At 37.8% G+C, this 26094-nt stretch overlaps 1 protein-coding gene across 2 annotated transcripts in view; it reads right to left on the reverse strand.

Annotated features, from left to right (window-relative positions):
• Positions 1–449: 449 nt before the first annotated feature.
• The window catches only part of VIPR2 (vasoactive intestinal peptide receptor 2), a 59237-nt gene continuing 33592 nt past the window's right edge, over positions 450–26094 (reverse strand). Inside the window, exons 5-13 of one of the 2 annotated variants that reach the window (XM_086614450.1) lie at positions 21493–21590; positions 18048–18189; positions 14949–15099; positions 13947–14007; positions 12527–12596; positions 5691–5782; positions 2383–2512; positions 2256–2297; positions 450–623 (exon numbers count right to left, since the gene is read on the reverse strand). In XM_086614450.1, the coding sequence (XP_086470576.1) occupies positions 450–623; positions 2256–2297; positions 2383–2512; positions 5691–5782; positions 12527–12596; positions 13947–14007; positions 14949–15099; positions 18048–18189; positions 21493–21590 (960 nt within the window). Of the gene's footprint in view, positions 624–2255; positions 2298–2382; positions 2513–5690; positions 5783–12526; positions 12597–13946; positions 14008–14948; positions 15100–18023; positions 18190–21492; positions 21591–26094 lie in introns of both variants that reach the window. The other variant, XM_086614449.1, reaches the window with a different exon arrangement.

Here is a 26094-nt window from a genome sequence, read left to right on the forward strand (position 1 = left end):
AGGAAAGAATTTCCTAATCCTTAAGGAAAGAAATGTTTCCTTAAGTATAAATAAAGTGTAAGAATTTTTCTCACTTCCCATCTTAACCTTTTCAACATGCACCAAAGAAGTCTACATTGAACAGTATACCATACATCTATCTTGCAGACATGTTGGAGGGTAAAGGGACCATTATAGTATATGAGTTTTTGAATAGTTACAGCTAGTAAACAGCAAGAGAACATCAGAATTAATATGAATATCATTTGAAAAAAAACCACAACCAAACAGAAAGTATCCATGGGCCAGGTGTCTCTATTATTAACTGGTTGGTTGCACAAACCAATTTCTCAAATACCAACATGTAGAAAAGCAAAGAACTAAACTGTACTTCTTATAAAATATCACATCAAGCTGCATAATGAATGATATATCCCACAGCTTTTCATGTTTTGGGGGACCTAGCTGATTTATATCATGGTGGTCTCTGTCTGCATAAATGACTGAGCCCTTGAATTCCGGTGGAGCTGAGAAATGCTTTCTGATCCATTTCGAGAAATTGAAGAGCTGTGGAGTCTATAGTCTCTGCCTGCTGTCTGCTTCCAGCACAAACTCCGCCATTTTCTTTTCAGCTCCCCTTGCACCTGTGTTAAAAAGAAAACGCACAAGATGAACTGAAAATTTTCTTTTACGTGAGGAACTTTCCCATGGTTATGGGCTACCAAATAGGGACCTCTAGGAATAGAATCCTAGAATGGTTTGGGTTGGTAGAGAGTTTTAAAGATCATCTAGTCCAACCCCTCGGCCATAGGCAGGAACATCTTTCACTCAATCAGGTTGCTCAAAGCCCCATTTAACCTGATCTTGAACACTTCCAGTGATGGAATATCAATAACTTCACTGGTCAACCTGTTCCGCTGTCTCCACAACCCTCACAGAAAAAAAATTCTTCCTTACATGTAATCTAAATTTACTCTCTTTCAGTTTAAAACTGTTACCCCCTGTTCTGTCACTACAAGCCCTGCTAAAAAGTCTTTCTCCATCGGGCTTATAATCCACCCTTTTTACACTGAGAGACTGCAATACGGTCTCCCTGGGGTCTTCTCTTCTCCAGGCTGAACGATCCCAACTCTCTCAGTCTGTCTTCATAGGAAACGTGTTCCAGCCCTCTAATAATTTTTGTGGCCCTCATTTGGACTCACTCTAACAGGTCCATGTCATTCTTGTACTGAGGACAATCACCTCCCACGACCAGCTGGCCACATTTCTCTTGATGCAGGATACAACTGGCTTTCTCAGCTGCAAGCACACATTGCCAGCTCATGTCCAATTTTTCATCCCCCAGTATTCCTACATCCTTCTCTGCTGGACTGCTCTCAGTTCATTCATCTCCAAGTTTGTATTGATACCGGGGATTGTCCCAACCCAGATGCAGGACCTTGCACTTGGCCTTGTTGAACTTCAAGAGGTTTGCATAGGCCCACTCCATAAGCCTGTCAAAGTCCCTCTTGATGGCATACCTTCCCTCTAGAGTATCAAATCAGTTTTTACAAAGATTATAAAACAGAGGTGAAGACTGTGTCTACACTGTCTGTGAGGAGATGCCCCAAGGCCACTTTCAAAGTCAGTTTTGTAATGCTTGTGCTATAACATTAGCTTTTGGTATCTAGCTATTAATCACATGTACCTAAAGCATAGAATCAAATGATTAGCCCCAAATCAGGCATCTCATGAATAGAAAAGACCAGAATAGCATTCAGGAGACCTGAATGTCAAGTCCCTCTGCAAGCAACTGTCTTCTTTAGACAGATTCCTCCTGTCAGAAACTGCATGCTGTTTAATGTATATTCTACCTTAAAAAGTAGCTGACATCACTTCTGAAAATCTGCTGCTGTTCTGGAGGTTAGATTCTATCAGAAGATTACCCCTAAACACTTACTAAACGGTGTTTCAAGTTTTGGATAAATTTCTAGACTTGTTGCACCTCACTTGCACAATCCACATTGCTTGTAACAGAGCTAGAATTAGATCACGTTAAACAACAGTAGACACACTAACATCTCAGTTTGCAAAGAATTGGATTTCAAACTGTTCTTAAATCTTCACCCAAATACATGAATTTCTCCTGTTGCATAGGAACCGCCACATATATATTCTATAAATAGAACACAAACATCTTCTAAAACAGTTTCACGTATCAGAGTGGAATTATAGAGGCACTTACACATTTACTGAAAACAATATTTAACATTCTCAGTAGAAAAGATGAGACTTACTTCACTGTTCAAAAAACAATACAGGACTGCAACAATCAACCCCTGGAAAGAGACAATATTCCTTAGTTAGCAGGCAGCACAAACCTAGGCCGATAAAACTTCTTCTGAATAAAACTTTAAAATTTACCTGAAAAGATCCCAAACACAACTCAAAGATTATTTTATAATTATTGGAACTGCGGTCAGGAAATAGAGCAAACACTGTGTAATGAACTCCAAATAACGGAATAAGCAACAACGTGGATTTTGCAAGTCTCCTGGGTAAATAAAAGAGAAAAAGCTGGAGTTTAATGATAAGCTCTTGTTTTACTAAGACAAGAACCTGATGCGAAGTTGTTTACATAAACCTTGCAAGACATCAGATTTATAAACAGTCTTACTAAGAGTCATTTACTACAAATTGTTTTCCTTTCAGGCTTGCTATGAGATTAGCCACGTAGTAACCCCACAAATTAAAGTGTGCAATTCCATGTTATACTTGAGCATGCTGACCTTGCACTCTTCCAAAACCAGGGAAAAGGCTGCAGGGCCTCTCTAGACCAAAAGACTCTTTTTCAGTTGACCTCTGGACAGCAGCAGGGTGGAGGATCTGTCCTCTGCTGTGTCTCTTTGCCACACACTCAGCTCTCAGCCTGCTTCCCTGGCACAGTTTTCACCTTTGACAAAGTGTCACAAGCTGCCATCAGATCTCTCAGAGTATTTTCTGAAAGGGTTCACAGTGGAAAGGAATAATGCCTTCCTGCAAAGTCATACTGACAGAGCCTCGTGTATGGAAGGTAAAATCTCTGTCTTTCAATTAATTGATGTTAATTTCCTTTAAATGTGCAACTGCATGGTTAGTCTGTACATTGCACATACACAGTATGCAAATAGTACCTAGGAAATGTAATTCAGAATAATTACGGCTGTGAGATTTTCATGAGTAAGTTCAGATTTACCCGCAAATGCTAAAATCTCATAGCTATACTGATGGTATTAAGCATATACCATTAACTACTTTTTAATGTCATCAATCACATAATACATTTTAGCACAAGACACTACTGAAATTAAGGAAGGAGAACTTTAAATTACTAAGCAGAGCTGCTCTGACAAACTGCTGTGAAACTACTGAAATGATGAATTGCTAATTATCCCATATCTGTCACTTATTTCACTCTAATAACATCAGTCTTATATATTATACAGAGCCGGTCATGCATGATAATGGAAGTCTGGTATCAGACAAAATTCAAGAAGTTATAATGTTGGGTCCCATAATTCATCACTGTCTTGGTGAATATAACTTGATTCAACAATGAAAGGATTTTGTTGTGAATTCACCTATTTTAACAGAAAAGTCAAGGTATTTCAAGCAGTTTTGTTTTTTCTATGTCAGTCTTCATGCCTTTCCTTTGCTCCTAATGTCCCAGAGGCTGCATCTGTTTATGTGGAAACAATCAGTTCTGACAGCAAAGTTTCTCAAGAATAGTAAAACCCTCATATCTAAAGCAGGACAAATAGGATTTTCTTAGCAGAAGAAATTCATTTACAACTGGAGGAGATGACAATGGTAGCAAATTTCCTGGTTTTCCAAGTGAAATGGAGAATTGATTTTTATTTGAACTTAACCTTACCCACTGCAAAACTAAAATGAGCAGCAAAAAGGATAGAACTAGGTACAAGCAGGTGAGACAGAGGAAGGGAACAAAAATGGTGATTTGGATGGGTAGTATTAATTTTAGACTCATATTTCACTTGCACTACATTCTTGTTTTAGTAATTTTTGTCTAGCTGATGTTACTTTCTCTATACTGCCCTTACATTTTAGTGACGGAAAGGAACAGACAAAATAGCCTTATTCTTCTCTGTATTTTAGAAAATGCATTTGCATTTTGAAAAACGAGCCTTCCAGACCTTTAATTTGCTCTGTAGATACAGTATTTCTTGAGGAGGTTAATCTACTGTTTCCATGGGTCTTGGCTAAACACATCCAATCCAAATTTAATCAGGCAACCAAATACTAAAAGCAAAGAATTCACAGGGCTGAACAATGAAGGACAAGGCTGCTATTAATGAACGTTTTATACTATGAAGCATTGCAGTAAACTGTGGAAAATGATCGGACTGATAGGAAGGGAATGCCTTGTTTTCATAAAATACATAAATACTACACAGAAACAAAGAAAAGTTCCTGTCACATGAAATAAACTTGAGGGATTTCCTGCCCATAGGTCAGTCATTGTGCGAAATAATAATCTGGCAACTGCATTATTTCATCTAGGTTGATTTGGTTCTCCCACTTTTAATTAATTCAAGCAGCAAACACACACAGAAAAGGACCCTTGAAGAAAAGCTTTATGTCAATCTAGTTGTGTCGCCTTTTCTGTGGTGCATCAAAATTCTTCACTTTTTGCATCTAATGTGTCGTGTTTTTACACAATATATAAGGTCCTCGTTCTCTTGGCTTTAAAGATATGCTTTAGTTTAGCACACTGTGTTTTATCTGGTTTTAGTACAGGAATTCAGTATTTTTTAAGTGAAGAAAAGGCGTTATTCAGGAGCACATTTTCAAAGGCCACTTGCATGGTTTTGAATTTTCAGTATCCTTGTTAGATTTTGTCATTGAAATATCTTATTAACATTCCAAAGTGTCAAACTCAGTGTCTACAGCTGAGCTTTAAAATAAGACCTACTACAACAGACTCTTGATTCTGGATTCCAGTATCCAGCAGCTATAATAATAAACAACAATTGATATGGCAATATAATAAAGAACAAATCTAATTTTAGCAATGTATTTAAATTGCCCCTCAACATTCCTTGATTCTAAAGCTGTGGAAACAAGGGATGTTAGGATCTGATGTTCAAACCAAAACACAGAAGAAGAAAGCCTAAACAGAAATGAAGTTGATCTAAATCAGAAACACTTCCTCTATAAAAATAAAGATGTTATTTTAAGTCAACACAAAACATTGTATTTCATTTTTTACTTTTGGGGAACAATATACCTTCTTTCTAGCTGTTAAAATACATGTAAAAGTTACAACAGAAATTATTTAGAAATGAAATTTTTTTTTAAAATGTTTTTAAGAAGGTTGTAGCAAAGTGATTTGATCTTGAAACTTTTGTTATGTCAAAATAAAATATGTATACATTAAAAGAAAGATATTACTCTATTTTTTTGTATCAGCATATTCATTCATGGATTAAACTCAAATTCAGGAATAGTTTGTTAGTCTTTATGAAACTGTATTTTATATTTAATTTAGTGTTTGACAAAAAATTATGTTCATCTCTTTTTCAGCATAAGACCTCTATTAAACCACATCTAAAAGTACTTCTAATTTAAATGTAATTATAGTATCACAGCAACTGTTGGTAGCAGGTTTCAGCAGAGGAAATCATACAGAGATTATCTTAGTTCTGTATATAATATCTAAAAATATGACTCACTTGTACTGTGACTGGTCATTTCCTCCAACATCTGGAGATCTTAACTTCTGCAGTAAGATTCTTATAATACTAATGAAAAGTATAAAATTCACCTGCAAAGAAAACAAATATAATGGTGATTTCTGACTTCACTCAATAGGCAGCACAAAGAAACACTTATCAAGTCAGACAAATCAACTCAGCGGTGGGCGTTGTGTACCTCCTGCCAGAACACATCAAGCTCTACACTATCAAACCTATTGTCTGTTTTCTGCCTCACTGGGTGTGTTATGTCCAGCACACCTCTGCATGGCCACCAGTTCCAGTCTGGCTGGCAAAAGCCTTTGAAAGCCTCATTGTCAAAAGTTCCCTCTTTCCAAAATCTCAGCTGAAGACAGGTTTCTTAGCTGGACGGGACATTAGATGCGATTGGGTGCAATCAAGCATTGTCCTAAATTGTCATGTGGATTCACAACTGGAAGCCGAAAGGAAAACGTGAGTCCCATACACAGTTTTGACCCTCGCTTGACTCTTGCCTTGACTTTTAATATTTTCTCTCTGAATTAGGGGAAGAGAATATTGTTGCACAGGTGATATGTCCACTTCAATCGAGCACTAAAAGGGCCTCTCACAAGCATCTGTCTGTCTTGGGTATTGATGCAGACCTTACCACTGAAGGAACTGAATTCTTTCAGTCTAATTCTTGTGACAGTCTTCTGAGATAGAACAGCAGTATTATTTTATTTCATATGTTATTTCATAGAAATGCACTTGCATAAACAAAGTTATGATCAAATCGTGACCAATCTAGAAAATTGAAGTATATAACTCAGTAGATCCTAAGTCTGACTCCCATTATTTCTTCACCCTTGGCTTTTGGCATCTTGTGTTCACCAGCCCTTCTGGTGCTGGACTGTGGTGAGGTCTAGGAAAAAGGAATATAGCATGCCTGTACTAAAGTGAGGTAACGCTTGGAATCCACACCTTCAAAGCAAGAAGGTAAGGTAAAAACTACAGCTACAGCTACATAGACAGCTGCATCAAGTACACACATTTTAGAAGAAATCAACCTAGAGAAAAATTTCTCTCTCTGTCAAAATGAGCATTGTATTGCTTTTAATTAAACCACTTCAAAAGCCCAAAATCAGGAGCTTGGGTACCCAACCAGACAGTGCCTCTCACTCCTATAAACCTTCAGTCTCTGCCTTGATGTGTTGTTGGAATTCTTCTTTTACCAGTCTTAATAATTTGACTGTAAGCTTTTCAAGTTCAGTGAATTTCTGTGTCTTCTCTGACATACTCAGTACAATTTGTGATGTTAATAAGTAAACTATGATCATAGCAACTGCATGCTCCTTTGTATTTGATATTTTGTTTGAAATGACAGTCAAAGAGAAGTGAAAGGAACTGAGAGGGATTAAATAAAAAATTAGGAAAATTAAATCTAGTATTTTTGAAAAAAAAAAAAGAATAAAAAGGAAATGTTAGAAAATATAGGCCTTTACTGAACTTAACATAGATTTTTCAGGCAGATTATGACTTAGAAGTTTTCCTTGATGCAAATCTCCTATAAAAGTAACAGGCAGAACCCTGTTATAGCTGATTGCATCTACAGACTTACCACAGCAGAGTATACGGACCAAGAGATATATTGCTATGTGCACTGGAGCCAGTATCAGTGGACAAGGAGAGAGCTCCCATTTCATTGCATACTTGTTAGCCACAAAACAGGAGAAGGAAAAATCTTTATTCTGTATTTGCAAAGAATAACTTCTTGTTCTTTACAGGCACCCTTAGTTTCTACTGTAACAGAATAAACTGTCATTCATTCGATTTCTGAAGCATCAAATCATCTGCAAAACTACACTCAGGTGACTCACGTTCTTGACTGACACTCATGTATCACTTTTAAGTCTGTTTTCAAACTCATACCTTTCTGTCTGTAAGCACAATCTTTGATTAATGAAAAACATACGTTCTTGTTTGGAGTTTGCAACAGTCCTTGGCACTACTGAGCTTGTAAATCCAGTCATCTGAAACTGGGTATTAAGATCAAAAGCTGGCGATTGCCACTGACTTACTACAGTGGAGTAAATTAATTTATTGGATTGATTATTTGTTAAAATCCTTAAAAGTATGGATCTCATTTAGAAGAGTATGTTTCAATAAAATAAGAAACAAGTAGTGCCCTGGAATTTTACTTTTAGTATTGTGGCTTTTCAGTCCCACAAAACCATTTGAGCATAATGTCTTTAAATAAAATATAGTATGTATACTGTCCAATGAACATTAAGACAGGAAAATGAGAAAATAATGTGAATGCAGAGAAACCACAAGAGAGTGATGAAAAATTATGCCTCTTTAGTGGAGTAACAGCAAGATGCTGCTGGTACTCTTTTCTACTGGTTGACGACTTCTGACAGAAAGTTTTTGAGTCTAAATACATTGTCTGAGCGTGTATCATTTATACTGCCTTCATGTTGCTTCTTTCTTGCTATTTAGTCCCTTATACTATCGGCAATGTGAGATAATAAGGTAAATATTTCTCAGTTACTTTGATGTGACAGAAGTATTTCCACCCAAATACCACTCCTTCCCAAATGAGTGCAGTTTATGCAAGTGGAAGTAGGAGAAGACAGCTGTGGATGCATTTGCTAAATGGAAAGTATGAGTATCATCACACTAACTGTGTCACCCCCAATTAAATAACTCTGAAACGTGTACAGTATGAAATGTGGAAGCCTGCCAAATAAATTTTCTCAATCCAAAACTGTCAGGAGGAGATGCCAGGGAAGGTTTCTGACACACTGAATTAACTGAAGCCATTCCCACTTCGAGAAGTGACTTCAGAACTTGCTCTCACAGTACTGTTTACTGTTTGATAATAACCTTATAGATAGTATAGTCTTCTAAGCAGTGAAAATATTTGGAGTTAACATAGAAATCAGTGGAAGAGAGTGAATATGGCATGAAGATTGAGTGGACTTTCTGTTAAATCTAATGCAGTTAAACCATTGCTCCTTAAAACCTTTCCTTCATTTCCTCTGTCTCTCAAAAGTATATTCATGGCATCATCCTCACGATCAGGCTCTGTTTCACTTTTCTTCACTCTTCTTCCTCGTCTTAAAGATTTTCAATATCAGCCATACTCTGGGCTTTCTTTCATGGCATTACATAAGACAGATGATGAGAATTTTCAGCTTAGGTGTTCTGCTCTCCTTTACTTTAGAATCATAGAATCATAGAATGGTTAGAGTTGGAAGGGACCTCAAAGGTCATCTAGGTGTTCTGCTCTCCTTTACTTTCCTGAAGTTCAGCTTCTTTCAGAGTTTTCCTGTGTTCACCTCATTGACTGCTTACACAGACGTCCTTCCTACTACTGAAGCCATTTGTTATTGGTCATCGTTGTCACCATTCTCTGTGAGGTTTCCAGTCTTCCTACATTCCTGAGCAGACTGAAGGCACTGTGTGAGTATGACATGAGTGCATCATACTTTTATTGAGAAACATCATGACTCTATCACAACACCTATCCAAAGAACCCGCAATGATCTATTTTCCTTGTCGAATGGCAGGTAGCACTGACCTCATTATTCAAAGATTTGAATCTTCAACTTCTATTTTTTCTAGAAGATAACAGGAAAGGTTGAGGTTTATCATGGTGTACGTATACTGAAAATTATATTCTCATGAATGCAGTGTTTTTCACTCATCAATAATAAATTTTATGTTTAGCTCCTTTTGCTCTATGGATGCACGCTCTACTTTGATCAACAGTAAGTTTGCATAACATCCTAGCTGCCACAGTGAACGTGCTGGCTGTAGTTCAATGTTCCAACAAGATATGCCACATATCCAGCAAGAAAGGGTGAGTATCACTGCTTTTATAACTCCCTTTCACAGCTTGATTTCCCAAATGCAAAAGGTAGTTGATCAAACAGCTGAAGAATCATTGGAGAAGTTGCTTCACACAGTACGCACTGCATAATCACTTGGCCATCCTTAGTTGCACTCGTTCCTAAAACACGTGTTTAAGTGAACATATCTGGAAGGAGACAGCAGATCCTAAATATGTGCACCTGGCAAGCTGAATAAGGTCATTTGCAAAATGCTTCCCTATATCTTACAATCCCTTGGTATCAAATCATTAACAGAATCATTAAAATAAAAAAGGAGAATGACTATTCCTTTGGCTCAAACAGTGATTCTGGTCCACGGTTTATGATGTACTGGACTTTTGCTGACTGATCAGTATTCCATTTTCTTAACTCACAACTCATTTCCCAGTCTGCTAAGATCCAGCTGCAACTCAAGTCTGCCAATGAGCACTTAGATAACTTTCGTTTCCAGGTCTAAGACTTCTTTGGAGAAGCACTGCTTTCTGGCACATGAAGTCTCAGCTGTCTACCAGATAGCTGTTTAAACTGAACATCCAGAGGACTTTCATCTTTTTGTAAACACCAGGCAGTTTGTTTTGCTTTTATCTTTCAGCATATTTTCCCCACTCTGGACCATCCCGCATTCTCCAGTTCCTTTGAGGTACACATGTTCTCTTCATGATGTAGTTCTGTTGCATGCCCATTTCTTCAAACCATAAAACATCTTTTCCGTGAGTCCTTACCTTACGTCATTTTACACATATCATAGAATCATAGAATGGTTAGGGCTGGAAGGGACCTTCAAAGGTCATCTAGTCCAACCCCCCTGCAAGGAACAGGGATATCTCCAACTAGATCAGGTTGCTCAGGGCCTTGTCCAACCTGGCCTTGAACGTCTCCAGGGATGGAGCATCCACCACCTCTCTGGGCAACCTGTTCCAGTGTTCTACCACTCTCATAGTAAAAAATTTTTTCCTAATATCCAACCTGAACCTACCTCCCTCTATTTTAAAACCATTACCCCTTGTCCTATCATAACTGGCCCTCCTGAACAGCCTCTCCCCATCCTTCCTGTAGGCCCCCTTGAGGTACTGGAAGACCGCTATAAGGTCACCCCGGAGCCTCCTCTTCTCCAGGCTGAACAGCCCCAACTCTTTCAGCCTGTCCTCATAGGAAAGGTGCTCCAGCCCTCTTATCATCTTCGTGGCCCTCCTCTGGACCCTCTCCAACTGGTCCATGTCCTTCTTATGTTGGGGACTCCAGAACTGGACGCAGCACTCCAAGTGAGGTCTCACGAGGGCAGAGTAGAGGGGGAGAATCACCTCCCTCGACCTGCTGGCCACGCTCCTCTTGATGCAGCCCAGGACGCGGTTGGCCTTCTGGGCCGCAAGAGCACATTGCCGGCTCATATTGAGCTTCTCGTCCACCAGTACTCCCAAGTCCTTCTCCTCAGGGCTGCTCTCGATCCAATCACCACCCAGTCTGTATTTATGCCTGGGATTGCCACGACCCAGATGTAGGACCTTGCATTTGGCCTGGTTAAACTTCATGAGGTTGGTACGGGCCCACCTCTCCAGCCTGTCAAGGTCCCTCTGGATGGCATCCCTCCCTTCCAGCGTGTCGACGGCACCACACAGCTTGGTGTCATCGGCGAACTTGCTGAGGGTGCACTCCATGCCACTGTCCACGTCACCGACAAAGATGTTGAAGAGGGCCGGGCCCAACACGGACCCCTGAGGGACGCCACTTGTGACCGGTCTCCACTTGGACATTGAGCCGTTGACCACTACTCTCTGAGTGCGGCCATTGAGCCAATTCCTTATCCACCGAGTGGTCCATCCATCAAACCCATGACTCTCTAATTTAGAGAGAAGAATGTCGTGCGGGACAGTGTCAAAAGCTTTGCACAAGTCCAGGTAGATGACATCCATTGGTCGACCCTTGTCCACCGATGCTGTCACCCCATCGTAAAAGGCCACCAAGTTGGTCAGGCACGATCTGCCTTTGGTGAAGCCATGTTGACTGTCACCCACCACCTCCTTGCTCTCCATGTGCCTTAGCATGGTTCCCAGGAGAATCTGCTCCATGACCTTGCCAGGCACAGAGGTGAGGCTGACCGGTCTGTAGTTGCCCGGGTCCTCCTTGTTCCCCTTTTTAAAAATGGGGGTTATGTTCCCTCTATGTATATATGTATATGCCTACATCTGCCTACTCTGCTTTTTCTTTCAACTCTGTGAAATGCACTCTGACCAAGATGATAGGAAGTTCTCTCAAAATGTTTTTCAGCAGGCACAGATTGAAAGGCAAGCCCAAGCATAATGTGGGCTCTTGAAATCTTGTGTAATCTAATAATGCCCTAATTTTTCTGAGTAAAATGTAAAAATAAAGGAAGTGTATCTGAAATGTATTAATTTGAACTGACTGTTTTCAGTCAGTTACTTACACAATCATTACAGCGAATAGGAATTTTATTATGCTACTCCAGTAATTCTAATGAGTTCCACATAGGAAAAGCCCCATGAAACATTCTCAAATGGTATTCTTTTGCAAATACTTCATGTTCAATATATATTTCAGTAGGCTACCAATTAAAGAGAGATATACACAGCCATAGATTTTTATGGCTGCAATAATATCAAATTCTTGATAGCAGGGCTATCTATTTACACGCAAAATCAAATCTGCAATTCATTGAGAAGTATAATTAGATTTTTGCTTCCCCCAGGCTCATAAACAGGAGAGATGTTAAAGAAAGAACAACATACAAATAAAAGAAATTGCTCATTTAATAAGAGACAGATAAATTTTGAAGGCAACAAATTTTAATGGCCTTGGCATCTGTTTAACATTTCTCCTACGGCGCAATTTCTTTTCATTAAAACAGAATTCTTGCCTATCTAACTAGCAGTAAAGAATAATGGCTATATGCACTGCACAATGCTGAAGTGATCTACAATTCATGCTTCAAAGTTTACTTACTATAATAGAAATTAAAATTGGTATTCGTATAACCCACCAGGGACCACCATGCTCATTTGTATCCCAGCAACTATAAAAAAAAAAAAGGAAAAGGATGTTGACATTAATATCATCTGGCAAGCAAGACCTATGAGGAGAAGTATTTCTTATGTACAAGTCAAAGAACACTAAAATAATGCCTGTTCTAGCCTAGAATTTGGCATTCAATCTTTTTCTGCTTTTAATTTTATTTCCTTGGTTTTAATATGCATATTCAAAACAGCTAGAACATCAGGCACGCTAGACTGTACCATTAGCCACCATGGAGGATGTTGGTCTTTAGGGAAACCAAGCTTACTTTTTCACTTTGTGTAAGGACACTTTTGCAATAAGCACTTAACACCAGCCTCTGGGTAGCAGGAAGATCTAAAGCAAGTGATAGATATAATTGAAATGAATAATTCCTTGTGGAATATTTAGGTTACAGATGGCTGGAACTTGTTTAGGAAAAACGTGAGACCAAACCTGCAGCATTTTCTGAAAAACTGAAAATTTAATTTTCACTGGAGGCTTGGCACTTTTGGTCCAAACACTCTGAGAAGAAGTGCTCTGAAAGATTAGTCTTAAGCAAGGGCAATATCCTTCCGAGTTCCCCTAACTGTGATCATAACGACAAAGAAAAAGAAGTTAGCCTTTGGTTTACGTGTTAGAGGCCTTGCAAAGAAAACTTAGAAATTATGTAGAACATGATTTTTCAGTTTAATTACAGAATCAACTGAAAAATATTAGTCAAGTTGAAAACAAGGAGTGTGAAAACTGTTTGTCCCACTAGCTAGGAATGTTCTCCCATTCCTTGGGGCCAGCAGCAGCAGCAAGTCTGATCTTCCCACAAAATTCTTATCTCAGTTCCACTTCCCATGCCAGGAGCCAGGCCTAGCTCTAGTTAGTCACAGTTTTACCTGACTACACGCATCTTACTTATGTTTACATCACATTGCGTCACTTCTGGGAATGTAATTTAGATACACCCAAATTTATCCTGATTTCAATCATTTGAGTTTCTAGTTAGCAAATTAGAATGCCCAGTATCCTACTGCACTGTATAGCAGCACTGAACCCAAGGACCTCCTTTGCTATTTTAAGTATTATTTTGACTTCCAAGGCAGATAGTGTTAAATGTGGGTCTCAAGGGGTAACACTAGTTATAACCCTTCTCTGCCCTTTCCTGTCCTTAGATTTTCTTCAAATAAACAGCAAGCATAAACAGCATGCTGAAGAGCTCCTAAACACTTGTCCCTTTATTGCCACATCTGAAACTTCAGTTCTGTATTTGTCCCCTTCAGAACATCAAACTACTTCTGTATGAACACCACCATACCCAAGACAGGGATTGTATTGGCACAGTTGGAAGCTTTAAGCTTTCTGTCCCCCATGCGCTTACCCAGTGTCCTCTAAAATGATCCGTGTCACTGTCCACGTAATAATGAATATGGTAGGAATTCCTGAAAAATCCCAAAGAGGTTTAGAAGATGATCACAAAAATGTAAGTCCACAAAAAGAAAAAAAAGTTCAGTCTGCTAGTAACCAATTATTTTCCAAATATACAGCATGTAGTAAACAGTTTAGTGAATGGAGGGAGAGGCCCATCTGATGAGCTACGTGATGTAAGCAATATATTACAAACAAAGATCGCAGGGAAGTGGGTTTATTTCTTATAAAAATGCAGCCATAATGACTAATACACAAATAACATGCCTTTCTTAGGTTTCTTTCAAGCCATCAGACCTACAGGGAGATAGATACAAGTTATGCATTCCCAATGCACTTCCAAGGACTACAATATAAACCCAAATTGTAAGATGTTTCGGAACGAACCATTCCCCTACACTGATTTATTCCCATTTCTCAGCAATATCTAAACGTTTCATGACCACCTATGACTGGATGCTTTAAAATGCTCCATATAAATATCATTGCACTTTCTGGAAATGAAAGGAATACATGTATTTAAAACCAGATGAACAATATTATTGGGCTTTTCAAAACGGCAAACAGCATAGCATAGCCTGTGGCCGTGCAGCTAAACTTTCTTTTTCCTCCCAAATTAGGACAGCCTGAATCATACCCGTTGTCATGGCAGTCCTTGCACCATCCTATATCTTGAACAACCCCTGAGCATTGTGCAGATTGGCACAGGTCAGAGCCATGCCAAGGAGCAAGCTAGTAGTCATGCTTCAGCAGTTTTGTGCCCGCTCTCTCCAATGGTACAGCGGCTCTAACCAATGCTGGAGTTGAAATGAGGAACTAGTGAGTCTGAAGAGTCATCCAACAGAAATGGCATGACTACCTTGTATGAAACATTGAACCTGACTAATACAGATAGAAAAAAGAATATGTTTATTCTTTACATTTATACGTTTAAAGAAGATGTTTAAGTTCTTACCCCATCCAATCAGCAGGTAGATTGTGAAGTGTCTGTTCGGGGAGAATATTAGCACAAGGAGAATGTGGAGGTAAAGTCCTTCAACTAAGAGCCAGTAAAAGTTTGCCATAACACCATACTGAAAAAATACCAAAATAGCCTTGCAGCCCACCTGAAATTTGAGAATAGGGATCAAAGTTGTTGCAGGAAAGATGCCGCATTATTCTGTTATTAATATATCCTATAGGTCTTAACTCTCTGTATAACACTAGTAACCCAGGTCCGCTATAAATTTTTTTCCTACAGTCAAACAAATTGAGACATTGTAAATGTTACTATATACATATAAAGAAAATGAATTATAAAAAAAATATTTAGATGGCTTTCATAGAAATTTTGCTTAGAAATTTTGAAAATTTCATAGTTCATATTGTAAAAGGTGGTGGCTATCAATAAATACACATATTTGCAATAGTTAGTTAATGAATGGCTATTAGATTAAATGATCATCTACTAGGTAGCTAATAAATATATTAACATCTCAGCTGGCTTCTTAACATAGTAAAAACTAACAAAGAAACTGCTTTATGAATTTTTCAAGGCTAAATGAGAAACTGAGTGAAAAATATAACTTTACATGATGAATACTCTAAGTAGACTTAGAGAAAAAAAAGTTGATTGGACTTTTAAAAATAATGTTTTCCCTTTAGAAAATGCATTAGTGTTTCTTAATTAACAAAACACATAAGCATGTATCATAAAATGAAGTCTCAATATACTTATATTCTGTCAGAATTAATTTTCAGATGTCTGTGCTGCTGATGTTCTACAGTGCTGGCTGCTGCTACTTTGGTACTTCCCAGTAGGAATCTGGGATGTGAGAATTGAACATAAAAATGTTTCTGCTGAGACTGAGTTGAGAAATGCGAAGATATGATGAATGTAACAGACTAAACAAAATGGACTAAATAAAATTTCTAGTTTCTGCCAGCTTTATTCCCTTCCCCATTTTAAATACCCTTCAAACCTCCACTGTTTCTGTTAAAATTCCAAGTGCACCAAATACCTAAGTAGGTAACATTCATTTAGTGATCAATTCATCTGTCTAAACATAGATGTCTATTATGAAGTGAGATGCCCTCAGGGACCTGTCACCAGCTGCTAAGCCAGAAGGGCATAGACCTCCTAGAGATACTTCTTTGTATCCATCAGCCCTTTCGGGTGTCTCCGATATCTCAGTGTGTCCCAAGTAACATACATGCCTCTATTTATGCCAGTGTACATGCCTATACAGACAACTAAGTAAGAGCCCAAAGGCTTGAATTCATTTCACCTAATTTTAGCTGCCTACAAGCAAGGTTTCTGGTGAAAGCTTGCCACCTACTAGCCAAATAGCTCCTCATACAGTTTATAAAGAGAGACAGGCATGTCCAGAGAAAGTCTTAAAGCAGATGAGATAAACTGTCCAGTGAGAAGGAGAAGCCCAGAGAAACAGCTTAGTCCAGTCATCTCATGCGGTAAGACTAATCTTACCTCTGGACCTTGTACGCACTGAAGGGACACCCATTGCAGACCAGTAATGGGCCAGAAAATTTAACATGCAGAAAATTAATTATTTCAATATGCAGGTTGAAATTTGCTTTTATGCTTGTGACTATTTACAATGAGATTAGCAAAGTCTAAAATTTTTTTAATCTCTTTTAAATTCCAATACTCTGCTGTATTATATTCTGAACTTACATACCAGAACCATGCATCAAAATATTTTCCCTTCCTCCTGCATCTAATCCTATATCAGGTGTCTTTCCAGATGCTGAATAGCAAAGGTATCTGTCAGTAAAAAGTTAGCCAAAATTATGGCTCTGTGTCATTCAGATCCAGGACCTAACTACATTGCATTTTGAGTTGTGTGCTTTTAGACGTCTGTGCATGCAGCAGAACTGTGGAACATCACACACGTGTGACAAAAGGGGCAAACCCTGCATGCTGTTATGTAAGAAAGGTAGCATCGAGCCAACGCAAGACAAAACAGCCTTGCCAAGCTGGTGCCAGATCATCCCACATATAATGCAACAAAAATTACTCAACAGTCCACAAAACTGGACATATTCAAGCATGAAAGTATGAGGCTTTGCAGCCAAGAATAACTGGAGAATAAAAGAAAATGCAGAAATCAAGTAGCATTTTGAGAGTCCATTGACTAATCTCTCAAGGACCTCAGAACGTTTGATTAGCCCTGGCAATCTGCCTACTAACTCCTTTGCCTACTTTGAATCTACTAACTCAAAGCCTATTTGTCTTCATCAGAAATATCCTAGATTATGAATTCATACATACAGCTTGGTAGTCACTCCTAAGAACTTTATATTTGGGACAATATGGCTTCATCAATATAAAAATATCTTCCTTCCATTTTTTTCTCACAAGCTTGAACTGTAGTAAATTAAATTCAGAAAATATTTAGCAATATTTGTAGGGTTCTTCTGCAGCACTTTTGGCTGAAACAACGCAGGCAGAGAATGGGGAATATCATGTACTGGTCAGTCTTTTAACAGCAAGACTTGAGATTTTTTTAACCCCTGTGCCTGAAAATGCAGTAAACATATCAGCTTGCCAAGAATGCAGATGGCAACACTTCTGTCATAGCTAGAAAGGACAGAGGAGTCAATAAAGACAACTCCTGCAAATATTTAATTCCCTGACTTGTTTCTCTCCCTCCATTGATACCTGTCCAATTCCTGGATCCCTGATAAAGCTGCTGGAACATTTCCAGACGAGCTGCCTTCGATCATTCTCAGCTGATGGCACTCCTGTTTGTCTTAAACTCTCCCAGCTGATTAATGCAGTGCCCATATTTATTATGAGCTATAGCTGGTCATGATTTGTTTTGGCAGATGACAAGTTGTCCCTTCATGAAGACGCAAAACAACATTAGCTTCTGTTACTTGTGCTGCAACCTTCTTTCTCTGGCTACTTCTAATAGAGCATTTTTCTAGTCATTATATTCTCTACAGAATTGTCTACACTGACAGCTTGGTATTCCTAAATATTTAAAAGGAACAGGGAGGAAAATTTAGTGACACAACAGTATTATACCAGGTAGCAAATGCGGTTTATTACCCATGAGGTTTGATCCTCTGGACAGTGAGCTGTGTTGGAGCTGGAATACAGAATATCATCCTTGACTAAAACAGAGATTGCTCTTAGAATAAAAGAGAGGAACAGGTTCAGATGGATGTAGTTCCGAGTACAATGAAGTTTTCTAAGAAGAGATTTAAAAACAGCCATTTTAGATTTTGAGACAGAAAGCTCTTGAACAGACTTCTAGTACTCTCCAGTCGTTTCTTAGTAATATGAACCTTGAGTGAGAGCCTACCCTTTCGTCCTGTCATATTGTCAGTGCTGCCTTGCTGTTTTCTTTTATCATCATCATAGGTTGTCCAAAACATACAAATAAATTATCTCTTACTCCTTTTCAGCATCACAGACCAAAAGATCCCAGCGGTATTTCTTCCACAGTTTAATATAAGGTGACAATAAACATAGATTATTATATCCTTCTATGTGTACACTCATCCCAGTGTTTTTCTTGCTAATAAAACTTTGATTATCCTGGATATATTTCAAATATGCTCTCACCTATTATTTTCTGGTTTAATCTTTTATTTAACTCCTGCATTTTGCTATATAATGGCTCTTCATCCTATGATGTCAGTGTATACAGGAACAATTTAAAAATGCATTCAAAACATTGGATTGTCTATTCTTTCTATCCAGAGAGATGTAAAACTTCTCTTCTTTAGTGCAGCAGCCATGTGAAAGCCTGACAAACAAACGATGAATTAAATATTCCAAGTACGTGAATGAGTGCTCCCAGGAAGCAAATTATAAGTAGAGGGCTTTTCACTTAAAAGACAGTCCCTTCAAGATCTTGCCATTTAATAGAGTTTTTAATAGCAAATCCCTAGAAACCAAACTTCTTTAAGAGGTTTTTTTTTGGTCAAAACCAGCACCTTGAACTGCACCTGGAAAAAAGCCACAAGCCAGGATATTTTAGCAAGTATGAACAATGAAAGAATGAAGATGCAATAGGATGTCATGGTGGTGTGCACTGGCAGCTTACAAGTAGTCTTCACATTTTGATTTTTACCAAAGAAGACTAAATAATCCATTCTGAAACTACTAAAGCAAGGATAGTTACAGTTGAGTGTAGGGAAATAAATAACAGATCCATCTTGCTAGCCCCTAGTTTGGCAAAGTCATAATACCAGGCTGAACTTAAAGCAGCTGTCAAAAATCCAGTGCTTTCTGTGGCTATGCAAGTCCTTTGCTGTGACAGGTTCTGAAAAAAACTGGAATACCACTGTTATGTTGGACTGCGTTGTATGTTCCTATGGATTCAGTGAAACATGCAGGCTGCAAATGTGAGGAAAGTATTTTTCTCAAATAGGGAATTTAGTTCTAATTAGTTCTTCATCCCATTCAGTAGCTGAAATAATAAATGTTGGATATATACAAGGCTGTCAAATCAGCGTTTTTGAGGTAGTGCGCAAGAAAATATTTTTATTTGGGATACCTATGATGATTCAGAATAACAAAGAAATGCTGTTCTTTACAATGAAACAAAAGCTACAATGCTTAATCCTTTGATACGAATACCTCATGATACAAAACTACGAGGTGAGGAATCTTTACAGACAGTTGATGCACATGAGAGCACATCTTACAGAAATGATGGAGATTCATATTTTTCTCCTTGGTAAGAAACACATATCAGAGAAACTGACTATTTTTTTGGAAGTTTTACTGTACAGGAGTAACCCCAAAGGAAGTATAGAAGATCTACAGTAAGATCCAGAATGTCAGTGTTATGTAGAAATATCTGAAAAATACTATTTATTTTCAATGATTTTGATTTCCACTTTTCTAAAATTTTATGATGTATTACAACTTAGACATTCAAAATGAAGAAATAGAAACTTGCATTCTAAGAAGAGTAAAGATACTTATTTTGACTAAATCAAAACCATTAGCTTTGCTGTTTATAAATTAAGTTTGCAGAAGCAAGAGCGTGCCTGAAAAATTGGCAATCTCCGTCAGGAAAATATTGGTCACAAAGTTAACAATTAGCTTTAATTATACTAAGTACACAGAGTATTATGGGGGGAGCGGCACCAGAGTAACTTGAAAAATGCTGTCAGATTAGTCTGGCAAGATATTTACAGATATTCAAGTTTTATGTTTTCAGATTAAAAAATTAGCCAGATATAAAATCCTTTCCTTTTACAATGCTTCTAAAGGTGTCCTTTACCGATATTAATAATGGGAACCCATATAATGTTTCTGTAAAGATTAAAATAAAGTCTAGTTCTTTGGAAGAAATGCAAAACAGAATATTGTGACGGCATGGAAACTTTCAGAAACAACTCTCCTTCCTCACCCAACAGTTCTGCCATTCATGTGCTTATAGCTGATACTGTGAATAACTGCAAACTCCTGAGGCTGTATCTGTTTTGTCAGACAACACATAACAATATATAATGAACTGCAGAAGTCAAGTCATAATACTTCAAAAAGAATTTCCACTTCCTTGTCATGAACACATTACCTACATTTAAATTAAACTCCACATTATTCCATGTTTTCTTTCATTAAAAATACCACACATATTCAGGATTAAATGCAGTATAATTTGAATCATACATATACAAATCCAGCAATGCAAAATTTCAATAATCTCTTGAACTCTATCCAGAGTTCACACCCTAATCCTGCTGGATGAAGTCACAATTTTGACAACTCTACTGCGTTAGCAACTTCTGAGAGGCATTTTCTTGTTTTTCTTGGTGTAGAGTGGAACAGGAAAGTTGTGTGAAGTTTATACTGGAGAATATAAAGGCTATTCTATTAGGCAGAAGTGATACATAAAGGCATGAAGGTGAAGAGACTGAGTAAAGCTATGACACTGATAATACGATTTTGCAATTTCTTTTACCAGCTGGAGATAGCTCTCAGTCTCAGAAAACTCCCAGAAATCAGGCAAAACCAACAGACAGTACTGCCTTTCCTAACACAGCCTAACAAAAACATTGCACATCCAGCGCTATCCTTCAGCACATTCATCCATTCATTTACAACCCCATTTGGACAAATTGATGATTGCCTTTGAGTACAGTACCCTTGGAGACCACTGAGAAGCTTCTGCAAAATATGGCTGCCCACTTGTCCAATGTTGAGACCAGCATCCTACTAATTTTAAGAGCAATTCAAGTCGATTTTTAAGAGCAATTTTAAGTCGATTTTAATAATCAAATAGAAAATACTTTATATAATCCATTCCTAAATGACTATTCTTTCTTACATGGACTGTAATATATGTAAACTTGTAAAGTGCTTTGAAATTTTTTAATATGACAGCTGCTAGCAAAAATCAAGTTAGCATTACATTAGTCAGCTGTTTAATTGAGAAAAGTGTAAAATTGATGCATTTTCTAAATATCTGAGCAATCAGACAACAGTTAAATCCATCTTATCTTTTTCATATTTACTCATTAAAAATACATACCTGAAAAGGCAAAGAATTATGCTTCCTGTTGTAAGAGCAATCAGAGATACGCTGTGTCCAAGGGTATAAATTGCCTTCACCCTTACATAGAAGTTGACCTGCACAGAAAAATATATATGCAGAAAGCACTTAATGATATGTAAAATTGACTGTGAAATGATATAATTTTCCATTAAATAGCTCTGAAGGCAAAATAAATAGCATTGTTTTTACTCTTGGCTCTACAGTACGTGATGAGAATGCTGTATCTTTATTCCAACATATTTTTGCAACGCAATGTCTCAAGCCAATTGACCTCAGCAGAAAATTCAGCCTCAGGAACTCAAAATTTAGACACGCAAGCTGGAATAATTTCAGCCAATTATTCCATGTCAATGAGGTCTAAGAAAATATCAGATTCATCAACTTCCATAAACACAATCAAACTGGGAAGAATGAGCCACAGTTTGGAAGAGCAGATTATCTCCAAAAGAGAGAATCTCTCTCAGTTCTTCTGCGCCAGGGTGCTTCATAATATGTTTATATATGAGCTTAAATTTAAAGACATGTTTAAGTCTCATTAATGTCCTAATCTAAATGTTCAAATACTTTATTAAATTGTGAGCCAATCAATCCTTTCTCTCTTTAGTAAAGTTATTTGCTAAAACTTGGAAATTTTTCAACAAAGACTAAAGTACACAGCCTGCTGATTAAATGAAGTTATCTGTAAATTTACCAGCTACATATTACATTAAATCCTATTCTGAATGACAACATTAAGAAAAATAATGCTAAACACTCTCAGAATTAAGCTGCTTCTTCATTTATGCCTACAATAAAGTCATTAGACTGACATTATTTTCTACTGAACCTAGGTAAAATATTAGAATTGTAAATTTTTTTACTATGTTATGAAATTAAAGTTTTAATAGCAGTGCAGAATGTGCTATGTATAACAGACAGAATTTCAGTATTTAGTGCACCTGGTTATATTACTCACCTTCTTAAATAAGGTTTGTAAAAAGCAGCAAGGAAGCAATACTTTTAAATAAACTAAGATAGCAAAAGGAAAAGCATTTAAAAGGCCAAGTAAAGAGGTATCTTTAGCAATACAAATTCATGAAGAAATTAGCTGGACATTCACTTAGTAAATATTATACAAATATGGAAGAGACTAAATGAAATGTTAAATGAAATGAAGAATTTTGAAACTGCACAATCATAGATATGGTTAAAGGGGGAAAAATAAGTGAAACATAACTGCCATAGATCGTAAGTGCATTCACAGCAACTGTCACGCTTGTTAGGAGCTAAAAGTGGTATACAAGGTGTCACAGGATACAGAAATCTCTTTTTCTAATTAAAGAAGTAAGCTGTGATGGCCTTTTTGCCAACAAGTTTTAATGTTTTGTTTGTTTTACATAATATTCATTTACTGCAGAGATAAAGAAGGAAAATAAGGACTTAATGTTTCCAGTGTCATTAGAGAGACAATAAGAAAGTTCCTCAGTTAAAATCCTGAATAAATATTGCATTTTTTTAAAAATTGAAGTCCCTGGGTGGTTAAAATGATAAAACCTAAAATATTACTTTCTTGCTCTCTATAAAGCCTGCTGTATATTTGCAGAGCCCCACTGCATTCCCAAGGACTATCTGTGGGCAAAAATCGTAGGCTCTATTTCACTGTGCGTTAGGTGTCTACACTTACAAACATCTAAGGCAATGTAGGGTCTCTTCACAGGGCCATCTAGGAAGCACTTCTTGTACTTACGTAAGTAGTCAACATAGACTTCATTGGATATATTTCTACAGATAGTGAAGTGGCCCCACAGAGACTAATTCAAGTGTAGCTACCCAGAGCGCACTATTGCTTGCACTGGGACAGATGCCCCCCAAAAAGCCTACTTTTCTACATGAATCCTGTGTTTGCTATCTAGCACTCTAAGTAGTCCAATGTTTCTTGAACAATGTTTCTAAAATCATCTTCAAATACAATTTTGAAAATATTATTTTCTAAATTCACATAATTTCACATAAAATCAGTTCTGAAGAACTGCCCTTCAATTCTCCACTAGAACGGCACAATTATACTCCTCAGTTTGGTTCATTTTGGACAGCTGTAAAAACTATGTCTACAGAAAAGCACTGCAGAGCACCCCTACGCTTCTTTAATTTGGCTTCTGTCATAGCAAAAGGAACATCAGCCAGTCTCCAGGCAATTTTCTGGGAACAGGGTGATAAACAGTTTCTCACCAGCAATTACAACAGCACATGGCATCAAGAACAACACTGCAAATACTTTGGGCTCTCTCCTTCCTTCATTCAACATGACCCGCCCTGCAAAATCACGGAAGAAGGATGCTCTGATAAATGACTTAACAATTCAGCTGCCGCATGTCCCCATCATCAGTATTTTGGAAGAAAATGAATTTTACTTCCTGACCTTGTGCATATCAGGAATTGCAAATATAGTGTAAAGCTTAGAAATGATGCACAGCAGTTCTATTTGTTATCAACCTGTTGGCATTTGCAGACTCCACTAAAACACATTTCTACTGAATCTACAAACAGAAGCCTGAACGGTGTCTAAATCAAAAATTCTTAACATCCAGCATGTAAATTTGAGGGAGATAAATGTCATTTGCCAAAGAAGTTGCAACAATAATGAATCTGCATTGTTTAAATACTGAGTGGAAGTTTTCCTGCTTAATTACACACAAAAAAATGTTTAGCAGAGATACTGCTTTGATAGTAACCACTGGCCACCTGTCATTTGTATTTGTTAATATCCTTCAAAAGAAAAGCACTTAAACGAGGACTTCTGACATAAATTTTGTCCTGGTCCTTCACAGTGCCCAGTGGAAGTGACTTCTTCCCTGCTATTCAGCTTTCTCATTGTGCTAGAAAATCTTAAAGCTGCTGTAAGGTTCTGTTGCTCACCAGCCTAGGCTGCAGCTCCAAGGATGCCATTGCATCTTCCACAGCCAGGAGAAAATGGCCCACCTTTTGTAGGCAGGGTCTGTACCTTAGTTAATTAGTTAATTATATTCAATTCAAGCCAGCTGGGTAATAATAATTGGATGCTATAAGGTTCCTTTCTGCTGCTCAGCAGCCAAAGCATGGTATGAGTTGGTTACAAGATCTGCTCCAAATACAGTCATGTTTGCCTAAGAAGCAGAAATAACTGAGACAAGAAGTGCGTGAGTTTGACACATGCCAACTCATGCATTTGCTGTTAAACAGATGACTAAACTCTATACTTATCAGTGAGTACCATGGTTTCTATACTCCAGACTTAAGATTAGTTCCCTCCGGCTAGACATTAAACTTTCTCCTGCCACCTCCTTGCTTCATTCAGAAACTCTCTGGTGCTGACTTTCTCCCTGCTGACATTTGGGTTAGGCCTTTGTACTGGTTTTGGCTGGGATGGAGTCGATTTTCTTCACAGAAGCTCATAGGATTTGTGATTTTTTCCGAAGAGTGTTGATAGGGATGTTTTAGCTATTGCTGAGCAGGGCTTAAGCAGAGTTAAGGCTTTTTCTTCTCTTCATGCCACTCCACCAGTGAGTAGGCTGGGGGTGCACAAGAAGCTGAGAGGGGACACAACTGGGATAGCTGACTCCAACTGACCAAAGGGATATCCCATACCATATGATATCATGCTCAGCAATAAAAGCAAGGGGAAGGAGGAAGAAAGGGGCACGTTCAGATTTACAGTGTTTTTCTTTCCAAGTCACCGTTATGCGTGATGGAGCCCTGCTTTCCTGGAGATGGCTGAACACCTGCCTGCTCATGGGAAGTAGTGAAGGAATTCCTTGCTTTGCTTGCACATGCAGCTTTGGCTTTACCTATTAAACTCTCTTTATCTGAACCCATGAGTTTTATCACTTTTACCCTTCCAATTCTCTTCCCCATCCCACTGCGGAGGAGTGAGTGAGCAGCTGTGTGAGGCTGAGCTGCTGGCCAGGGTCAACACACAACAGCCTTGAAGCCATTTTTCCACAGATCTTCTAAAGAACTCTGCACACATATGATACATAGGAATTATTAGGAAGCTGACAGTACTAGAAACATTGTTATTTTGATGCAGGGATCCTTAAAGATAATTGAATTAATAAAATACTTTTATCTTACAATAAAGATATTAGGAATTTTGATTATATAATTCTGTTGCTAGTGACTACTTGTCCCATATTTACATGAGAGATCAAAGCATTTGGCAACTATAAGAAGTAATTTCAACCTTCATGTTTCCTTTCAACAATAGAAAGTAGCTATTCTTGAACATGTTTGACAATTTTGAGAACTCATTACTCAAGTCCTTGGCTTCTACCAGACACTGAATACAACATTAGTTTCTCAAAAATGAGTCATAACATCCTTTGCTATTAATTCATCCAAAGGGTTTCTGTATCTACTGCAGGGAGTGGATTTCAAAAACTGTACTATAGCAATATGTCTTTGTTGTTAATGTCTTAAACGTCTTAAATCAGTCAGTCAAAAGTGTGCAATCTGCTCATCAGTACAGAATACCTTAACTCATTGATATTGATTCTCTCCTTTCAAATACATAAAGGAAAACCAAATAGAGAATAATAGTCGGCATTGCCTTTGCTCACTTTT

The sequence above is a fragment of the Tauraco erythrolophus genome, chromosome 7 (assembly GCF_009769465.1).
Source record: "Tauraco erythrolophus isolate bTauEry1 chromosome 7, bTauEry1.pri, whole genome shotgun sequence".
NCBI lineage: Eukaryota > Metazoa > Chordata > Aves > Musophagiformes > Musophagidae > Tauraco > Tauraco erythrolophus.